We start from the raw sequence: 10,320 nt of genomic DNA, 5'->3' as shown, positions 1-10,320 counted from the left end.
TTTGGAATATGCAAAGGAAATAACCTATCACTTTTGCAAAGTTACAATTTCAACCTTTTAACTTTGCTACATATGAGTAACAAACCACTCCAAAAAGAACAAAACTAAAACTAAAAATAAAAATAAAAAAGTACAAAACCCATACTTCAAAAGAAACATATTACCACATCCTCTCCATTCACTTAGAACTATGAGAGCACTTTCCAAATACAACCCAAAAAAAAAGGAACCAAAACTTAAAGAAAAGAAAAGATCATATATAACATAAAGGTAGATTTTAGATTTGAGGTTAAACTTAAAATCAAGGGGGGGTTAAGGGCAGTTTGGGTTTCTTCCAGGGCCCCCATAGTAAAAGTAGTGACCCCAATCACTATTGCTCCCAGTTTGAACATCATAACAGTTGGACTGCTCTGTGAAAGTGCCTATGTCTTTAGGGGACTTGAGATTGTTTTCTCTGTCAACAACTTGAATGTTCCTGAAATAGCTTGATTTCCCAAATCCTTCTTCGGGGAACCGCCCGCTGCCCATTTGAGTTGACGTGTGCTGCCCGTCTGGCTCCGAGTTTACCACCTCGCCTCCCCATTCGATCATTGATGCGCTGTCGGCTAGATATGAAAACAAGAAAGATGGCCAGTAGCCCAACACGTAACCGTTCCCGAATTGCATCCACCAGTTTCCCTCCTTTTGATCCTGAAAAACATAAGAAATATATTTGCCGGTCAAATCCACCTGACCCGTTTGACCCTTACCTGACCTGACCCGTTTGACTCATTACCAATCCAACCTGTTTAACCCATTACCTAACGCATTTGACCCATTACCCATCCGACCCGTTTGACCCATTACCCAACACAGCCCAGTTGACCCATTACACAACCTGACCCGTTTGACCCATTACCAACCAATTTGACCCCTTAACCGACCTGGACCGTTTGGCTTTGACCCGTCCTGATTGACCCATTACCAACCGACCCGTTAGAGTCTTTACATAACCCGACCCAACCTGTTTGACCCATTACCCAACTTGACCCGTTTGACCCATCTAGGTCCACTTCATGTAAATTTGACCATTTTTTTAGTAATAAGAGTTGCAGGCAGCAGATTCAATTAACCACAAACACACCACTAATTATGTCAGTAGTGGAGAAACCAAAGAAGATGCCAAAGATTCTCAGAGCATTTGTTCCAAGATAATATTTTTTTATCCACTTATTCAATAACATTAGTTTTTTAAATTCAAGAAACAAGAAACACTACAAAAGGAGCCACTTTTTCCAAGTAAGAATGAATATAAAATAATGAATAAAATCAAGAATTCAAGATAAGTGAGCCATTTCTCAGTTAGTGCTATCTTTAACTAATAAACAAATATCAGTGGACCAAAGTCAGTGGGTTGAAATTGGCAGTTACCTTCCAGACAAGAATATTGATATCATATTGTGAATTCCTATATGCAGAAACAGGGGAGATACTTGCACCCATTGCTATGTTGTTGTTGATTTGAATGAAACCCGAGCATAGAAGATTGTAGCAACCCGTTGCTTGATACGCGTCACTCTGTAAAATCAAACGATTTAATAAACACAAACGAAAGAACGCACTCTCATTAAAATCTATCACAATTTGTATTACTTACAGTCCAATAAGTGAACAATCTTGTGTTATTATCACCATAAAGATCCGGACTGACCTGAATATTATCAACATTTTCAACATTGAAATCAAGCAACCGACACATTAACGACCAATTATCGAAAAATGAATGGACACTTTATCGGTACCTGCCAACCGGCCTCGATGCTGTTGAGATCTTCACCAAAAGAACCACCCAGAATCCAAATTTGAGACAAGCTGAATTCGTTTGGTTGTTGTATCTTTGGTTCCCAAACATTCATGGTTGCTTTTGCTCCATTGTATTTGTCTCCTTCAACATAAGCTATTGCATGCTACATGTGGCAAAAAAACCATTTGTAATCAACTCGGTAACTGAATAAAATTAAACTTTAATAAACATATAGAATGGCAAATTACATAATTCTCTAATCGTTTTACCTAAATAAAAGGCATGTAAAGAATTCGATAATCGAATATAACTAAAACTTTCATAAACATAAAGATTGGCAAAGTACATCATTCTCTAATCATTTTACCTAAATAAAATGCATGCAATGAATTCGATAACCGAATAATATAGCTGAAAATTTCATAAACAAAAACATTGGCAAAGTACATCATTCTCTAATCATTTTACCTAAATAAAATGCAATTTGGTACCGATTTAGCTCCCCATGTGGTAATCACTAATTACTAAAATAAAGGTTGCAATTTGCATTCAAACTTAAAAAAGGCACACTCATTGAATAACATGGGTATTTTATATTGTCACGGAAAAATGATGCTAAATCATCTGTTCTTATATTGTCACAAAAAAATGATGCTAAATCGTCTTTTCTTTTTACAAACTTTATATCAATTTGTCAAAATATTTAAGTCAATTTTGAGTTTAATTTTTGTAACTTTAAAACTCAACAAAGCACACTTTTTTAATACTTAACACAAATTAAACATGGGTATTTTTTATTTTGTCAAAAGGATGCTAAATTGTGTGTTCTTTTACAAACTTTAACCAATTTGTCAAAAAAATTGTACCATTTTTAGATATAAGTTTTATAAATCTCAAAACTCAAAAATACATACTCATTGAATAATTAGCACAAATAAAACATGGGTATTTAATATTTCGCCATAAAGATTCTAAATTGTGTTTTTTTTTTATAAATTTTTTACCAATTTTTAACCAAATCATTTTACCAAATTTGGTCTAGCTAGCTCACCTGATGACCACTTTCATTAACAAGATCTGGATCTGCAGATTTAGGCATGATTCTAGGAGCAGCAGTGCTTTTATACTTCTTCTTCCCATATCTTTTAACAGAACTTGCTCTCAGAACATCTTCCTCTTTTGTTCTTCTGATAGGTATTGTGTCTTCAGGGCACATACCATTCACGTGCCACAGCTGCTTGAGTGTGCTGTCTCTCTCATTGGACTCTGTCTTCACTTTGTTGTCATCATAAAGCCCCTCTGGATGATAATTAGGCCTCATCTAACAAAAATTGTTTCAAAATACAAAAAAGTTTAATAATTTGATAAATCTTGAATATATAAAATTAATAAAAATAAAAAAAACCTGAATTTTGTGGTCTTTGAGAAATGGGTGATCAAAAGCAGGTTGCTTAGAGATGTGGACACAATCAATCATATCCCCATCTGGGCTCTGTGAAATCATACAAATAAATGTCATAATTGTCAAATAATGACATAAAGTTCACATTTTTATTCAAAATAATCATAAACTAACAAAACTAGGGTTCAAGAAAACCTGAATGGTCTTGACAGGGGTTTTATTGAGGCGCTTCAAGTGCTTATGAACCTTAAGTTTCTGTGTTTGTGGCTGTCTAGCAGCGGCGCAAGATAGCAAGGAGATGACGAAAACAAGCAAGAACACGCCTTTAGACGCTAATCTCAACTGGGTTGTGCTAAAATGCGCAGGTGCCATTGATAACCAAGAACCCAGAAGAAAGATGAAAGCTTTTTTCAGAAAAACAGCATTACCATGACACACATACACTGGTTATCCTACGCACCCGTGAAGGAGATTGTGGATTCTCTCTCACACACACAAAGATTCTCTCTCTAGATTGAATATATAAACACGAGGGGTAAAAGATGAAAATATTATACTGAGGAGAGTGTGTGTGAAGAGGTACGGCAGTAGGAGGATGGGTGGGGATGTATTTAGCGCATCTGCGGCCACTCAATGGCTTTCTTTGTCGTTTCTCATTTGGTTTGGTTTTCCGATTTTGCCCCTCACCCAATTCAAATTATTCTTTTTTATGCTACTCTCCGTTCTCTTTTTTCTCTTTTACAGTTTTACCTTGTTAACACATTATCTAGCATTTAGGAGGTGCTTGATATTCTTTATTTTAGAGCATTCCCGTTTAATTCTTCATCTTCATCTTCATCTTTATAATTATATTAAAAATACTATCTTTTCTCTCTTATTTTTAATTAAATAATATTTTCTATATTTTTATCATTACCTTTTCTCTCTCATTCACTCACAAGCACTTTCAAAAACATTAAAAAATTATAGAGATGAACAGTGCGCCTCTCCAAATTTAACCATGAACAGTAACATTTTCTCTCTCCTCCTCTCACAACCATTTTTAATCATCTCTAAAAAATAGAGAACCCCCTCACATAATTTAGGAAATCCATAGAGCATTTTCAATAAATTTTTCAAATTATATAAGGGGGTTCTTTATTTTTTTAGAGATGGTTAAAATTGGTTGTGAAAGGAGGAGAGAGAAAATGTTACTATTCATGGTTAAATTTGGAGAAGCACACTGTTCATCTCTATAATTTTTTAATGTTTTTGAAAGTGCTTGTGAGTGAATGAGAGAGAAAATGTAATTATAAAAATATAAAAAGTATTATTTGATTAAAACTGATAGAGAAAAGATGATATTTTAAGTGTAATTATAGAAATAGAGATGGAGAATCCATTGAGAATGCTCTAAGGGCGTGTTCGTCTCACAGAATTCGTGGGAACTCAAAGGAATTATAATTAAAATCCCATGACATGGCGTGTTCGTTTCGTTGGAATTGGAATCTTAATTTCCTTTTGGTGCGTTCGGTTGTCAAGGAATTGGAATTCAATTTTTTCAAATTCCTTTAAATAAAGGGATTCTAAATCCTTCCAAAATGTGGAGGATTTCAAGTTAATTCGTTTGAATCTTTTCTCGATGTTATTTTTTTTTACGAGAACAAAGAATAAAATATTTTGTTTTTTTTTTTACTTTTTTTGTTTTCGATTTATATTTTGAGTTATGATTTTTTATTATTTTTTTTGAATATTTTTTTGAGGGATTTTTTATCTTAATAGAAAACCCGTAAAAAATTCTAAAAAAATCATAACACAAAATATAAATAAAAAACAAAAAATCTAAAAAATTAAAATGTTTCCGCCGTTATCTTAAAAAAAACTCGATTCCAATTCATTTGTCAAACGAACACACCAAGAATGGATTGGATTTCAATTCCTTCAAATTTCAATTCCTATTGGAATGAATAGATTCAAAATCTAATTCCTTTAAATTCAAAATCCTATACAAATTCCAATTCCATTCCATTATGTGAAACGAACGCCCTCTAAGAGCATTCTCATTCAATTATCCATCTCCATATCTATAATTACACTAAAAACATCAACTTTTCTCTCTCATTTTTAATTAAATAATACTTTTTATACTTTTATAATTACATTTTCTCTCTTATTCACTCACAACCACTTTCAAAAACATTAAAAAAAGGAATATTGGCCTCATAAAATCCCAACTATGACCCATTGGCAAATATAAGGACCAACTATCGAAATGGCAAAATATAATCCCAACTACGCATATGGGTGGAAAATTAACGGGAAGTTAACCTTCCGTTAGTTGTTGTGACGTGGCAGCTTAGGTGTCTCGTAACCTGCTGATGGGGATGCTGACAGGAATGATGAGCTGGCTATTAATTAAGAAAAAAACTTAACCAAATGTTGTATATATATACTATGAACTTCCGGCAGTGTAGGTTGGGGTGCCGGAGACAAAACACCTGCGATGTACAACAACACCACCGTTACCGACGTGAAAGTAACCGACGACTCGCTGTTGTTCCGAAGCTTCATGGAGTCACACATCAACCAGCCGCAAGCACCGAAGCTGGAGGACTTTCTCGGCGGCGACACGAGTACACGACGACCTAGTCGTTCTGGTATGCTGACGTGTCACAAACGAAGACACAAGACTCGTCGTCGTTGACTCATATGCATGATGGAAGTGGTTCGGTTTACTTTACCGAGCAACAAGATCTGAATGGCATAACCGGTGGGTTCCTCGGCGAACTCGGGGTCGGAAGCGGATGACTCGAGTACCCATCTAACTGAGTTAAATTCGTCTTCATCTTGTCAATCAGAGCATGTCGAAATACACTACCGCCATCCAATCAATCAATCCCTCTTTCTCCCCTTTTCTGTCATCGCCGCCGTCTTCAAGAAATTCAGTCGATTTCGACCATAATTGGAGATAAATACGCTTGAAGTTCATGGATCTGTAGCTCCGATTAGATCTGCTCGTCGGAGAAACAAGTTGCAGGTTTTCGTCGGGTACTAATCTAGCTCTCTAACTCTACTTTTATTTAGATCTCTTCAAATTCGACCCTTATAAGGCACCATTTAGAGGTTTGATTTTGGAAATTGAGTCTGATTTGAAACTTGTGAGAGTTGGCCGGAAAAAAAATAATGATGAAGAAGATGAAGTTGGCCGGAAATGGGGTTTGATTTTAGGCAGAGGTTTGATTTTAGGTTTGGTTTAATTCATTCAAGTGGGTCCCACTATTTAAGAAATTTTTTTTAATTAATAGCCAGCTCAGAATCCTTGTCAGCAAGTTACGAGACACCTAAGCCGACACGTCACAAAAAATAACGGAAGGTTAACTTCCCGTTAATTTTCCACCCACATGCGTAGTTGGGATTATATTTTGCCATTTCGATAGTTGGTCTTTATATTTGCCAATGGGCCATAGGTAGGATTATATGAGGCCAATATTCCTTAAAAAAATAATATAGATAAACAGTGTGTTTCTTCAAATTTAACCATGAACAGTAAAATTTTTTTTCTCCTCATCTCACACCCATTTTTAACAATCTCTAAAAAATATAGAACTCTCTCACATAATTTAGAGAATCCATTGGGAATGCTCTTAATGATTTATATACTTACGAATCTAGCTTTTTTAAACACTTTATAACATAATTTATAAATTGTAAATTATAAGGAGGTATAGTATGGAATTCCAGACATCCCCTCATTTAAGAAAAGCTCATGTCTCGAGACTCGTTTAAAAGGCTTGTTTAAAAGCGACTCGTTTGTAAACAAGTTGATTGGGCTAGGTTTAGTTTGTAAGCTCGCTCGTTTGGCTCGTTTAAACTTTAAACTAAAGCAAAAGTTTTGATGTATAACCCAAAATGATGCCCATCTTTTTATGTATAAATTACGAATTTTATAATTTATGAGTTCTGCATTATGTGAGATAATGTTAAAAGTATTGACTTTTTTTTTTATCTATATCGATATCTGTAAAGTTTTAAAATTTAAAAATGTTTTTAAGAAAACGAGTCGACTTGACACGCTACAAGTCAGCTAGTTTACAACCCTAGTTGCATGGTAATTGAAAAAACTTACTAGTAATTTATTGGGAAAATTTCACACCTAATAATCACTAAGTTTCTCAAGTTTTTAATCAAAGGTACTTAGTTTTTCATCCTATAAATTCACTCAATTTTTATTAGTTAATTCAATCTTGTAAATGCTTCTATCAAAATAAATATTTACAAACTTCGTGTGTGTGGTGTGGTGTGATGTGTTGTGAGTTTTGTAGTGGTTTGAACTTTGAAGGTTGTAAATCACTTGTCGGACTCATGGCTACGATAAAATGACGCATGAGAACCGAAGCACATGTCGAGAGTCAGACCACTGATTATCCTTTTAGTTTGAACTTTCAAGCAAGCTTTGTTGTTATGGCAGGCGTGTTTATCACACATCAAAGGGTTTTTTTTTTCAAGCAAGTGTCAAGACAAAGCCATACAACTTCATGCGTTGTAAAACGAGCCATGGAATGTCTTCTAGTAGTAGTTGTGCTACTTTTGACGTAAATTAAATGACTTGTTTAGCTTGGGCTATGACTTATAGAATGTGCGTGTCATCCACGAGATATCTTTCTTAGTAAAATACTTCACATCTAACATAAATAAATGAAACTATTGATATGACAAACAAACAAAGAGCATGCTACTTTTTCTACTTATTAGTAGTTGAAGAAACGTGGATCTACTCACTGGTAGCAGATCTACTTTCCTCGGGTATGATTAAACTGTTTCACCGATGGTTCCTCTGAATCCGTGTTCTTCCACCTACAAAATGAACAACGCCGTTACTTACCCCTCAGAAAGGGACAGAGGGGTCCTCTTTGGGGTAACCCTCCGGCGTGAGAATCAGTATCTTTGTGGAGAAGATAATAATGTGTGAGTCAGTGAATCTCAAGAGTATTGCTGAATCGCTGAATACTCTTGATTGTGTGACTGCGTGTTTTCTGTAACTGACTGTGAGTGAATATAATTCAATATGATTGAATGTGATATCACTGCTTGTAACTGTCAATGATTGAGTGTGAATGTGTCATAAAAGTGGAGTTGATGCTGTATTTATAGTGCTAGGGTTACCACCGGTTGGGCTCAACCTCGTTGGCTTCCTCCAATCGCACTGCGCCACGTGTCCTCTGGGACACCTGGCGCTTTCTCGTTGGTTGTAATCACGTGGTAACACATGTGTCATGCTGAGTTGTCGACCTTTCATTCGGCAGCTATCAACATCAGCATATTCTTTCTCCTTAAAAAGATACCTTCTGGAAGGTTGTCTGATGTGCACAATCAAGGTTGCCCTAATCCTGATTTGGATAAGGACGAGGTTGATTATGTGCACGTATGATATGCGCTCACCCTGAGGATGCGCGGGGTCTTCTCTTTATTCTCACGCGCAGATATTTCATGCGCAGATGTGATATGCACGAGCATGTGATATGCGCCGCGCGCTGATGCGCTGCGCGCATATGTGATGCGCGAGCATATGTGTGCCTGGGCATATGATGCCTGAGCATGTTTTGTATGCGCCATGCGCATAGGTTTTGGCTTTGTGCCTTCATAATGTCTTTATCTTGTGGGTTGACCCGCCTTGCTTGGTGTTGAGGCGGGTACATACCTCTTCAAGCCCCCCCAGTCTAATGTGTGTCTTATCTCGCGCGAGCACTGTAAGATGGATATTAGACTTACTGATTTTTGTCTTTTAATGGGGTTTTGTCGTTTTCCTGGTTGCTTCCATCGTTGCGCGAAGTTCTATCCATTTGGTTGAAAACGAAGGGTCCAAACACGTGGTTAGTTGGTGGTGACGTGCGCCGTAAACATGTCAGACGTTTCGTGTGCTCGAGGTGCTACAGTTGCCTTTCACGTCCCCTCACACAGCTGTCTTGAACACGTGTCGCGCTCGTATTGGTTAGCACCTGCGAGTGGGGGCGCGTCTCTGCTCCGTGGCAGGTCGGTTACAATTTTATGTCCCCTCAACAGTGTTAGGGACACGTGTCGCGCCCTCGTTGGCTTGGACCCGCGAGTGGGGGCGCGTGAAATCCGATCAGCTGCCACATTTCTCTCTCATGGGCCTATAAAAGGAGGCCCTTAGGAAATTTTTATCTTCATCTTCATTGTTGATAATTTTCTTGTTTCTGCCTTTCATATTCTGAATTGAGTGTTTTCATCTTTTCGATTTCTTGATTATCTGCTGCTGCAGTTGTATGTCTGATAGTTCAGACTCGTCTAGCCCCTCAATCACCTCTGTTGCCTCTCGAAGACGCCGTGTGAAATCTGTGGTGATGTCGACACTGAAGCAAAAGGGGAAGGGGAAGAAGGTTGTTGAGACCACATCGGAGGAAGTAGGGAGGACCAAGGCCACCAAAAGGTGGAATGAAATCCCCTGCAAATTGAAGCAGGCAGATCTCGACAACCTCATCACCTCTCAGGGCTTTCCCACCCTGTTTGGCTGCATGTTGCCTAGGTCCGGGCAAACGGCGGCGGACCCGCCTGCCGGCTATATATCCCTATATAGCCACTTTTTTACCCACTGCAACCTTCGTCTCCCGATGACCAGGTTTGTGGGTGCACTGCTGAAGTTCTATGGGATTCATATATCCCAAGTCCATCCGTTTGGACTCGTGCGCGTGACTCACTTTGAGTTCATGTGCAAATCCCAGCGCGAGGAACCCACTCCTCGGCGCTTTCAGTATTTTTATAAGGCCAAGATCCAAGACAATTGGATCTCTTTTATTCCTCGCAGTCAGAAGGTGAAGTGCTCCACTGTTTCATTCAAGAGCCTTCATGACTGGTCTGAGAGGTTTTTTTACATTAGGGCCGGTGTGATCCCCATCCGTATGACCATGCGCTCTATCACTTCTGCGCCTGCGGATGAGGGTGTCCTCAAGAACCCAACTGGCGCCTGGGTTAAGAAACTGACCGCCGAACCATCCCCCGCGAAGAAAATTTGCGAGGAGGCGCTGGTTGGGGTCGGCATGAGTAAGGTTTGGGCCGATAGCGCGCTTGAGCCCGTTATCCAAGTCGACGGGTTGTGTAAGTTAATTTCATTGGTTTATTTATTTTTTCTGCGCGAACA

The 10,320-nt window shown here is 37.9% G+C and overlaps 1 protein-coding gene across 1 annotated transcript; it reads right to left on the bottom strand.

The window, feature by feature from the left end:
* Nucleotides 1–239: 239 nt before the first annotated feature.
* On the bottom strand, nt 240–3,557 carry LOC143631165 (protein neprosin-like). The gene is made up of 7 exons (XM_077100011.1): nt 3,381–3,557; nt 3,189–3,275; nt 2,835–3,104; nt 1,782–1,946; nt 1,637–1,690; nt 1,411–1,557; nt 240–690 (listed from the first exon to the last, which is right to left on the bottom strand). The coding sequence occupies exons 1-7, from the start codon at nt 3,555–3,557 to the stop codon at nt 313–315; spliced, it is 1,278 nt and encodes a 425-aa protein (XP_076956126.1). The 3' UTR covers nt 240–312.
* Between the last annotated feature and the right edge of the window lie 6,763 nt (nt 3,558–10,320).

Source organism: Bidens hawaiensis, unplaced genomic scaffold (assembly GCF_021521415.1).
Source record: "Bidens hawaiensis isolate Kalapana, Puna unplaced genomic scaffold, B.hawaiensis_p1.1 tig00005944_1, whole genome shotgun sequence".
Taxonomy (NCBI): domain Eukaryota; kingdom Viridiplantae; phylum Streptophyta; class Magnoliopsida; order Asterales; family Asteraceae; genus Bidens; species Bidens hawaiensis.
This window is presented reverse-complemented; position numbering and strand designations above follow the sequence as displayed.

Excerpts from the sequence above, each read along its gene's own strand:
- LOC143631165 (XM_077100011.1), bottom strand. The coding sequence starts at position 3,557 with ATGGCACCTGCGCATTTTAGCACAACCCAGTTGAGATTAGCGTCTAAA. Across the intron at positions 3,276-3,380 it reads CCCCTGTCAAGACCATTCAG|AGCCCAGATGGGGATATGAT; the intron begins GTTTTCTTGAAC and ends ATGATTTCACAG. Across the intron at positions 1,558-1,636 it reads GATTGTTCACTTATTGGACT|AGTGACGCGTATCAAGCAAC; the intron begins GTAAGTAATACA and ends TTGATTTTACAG.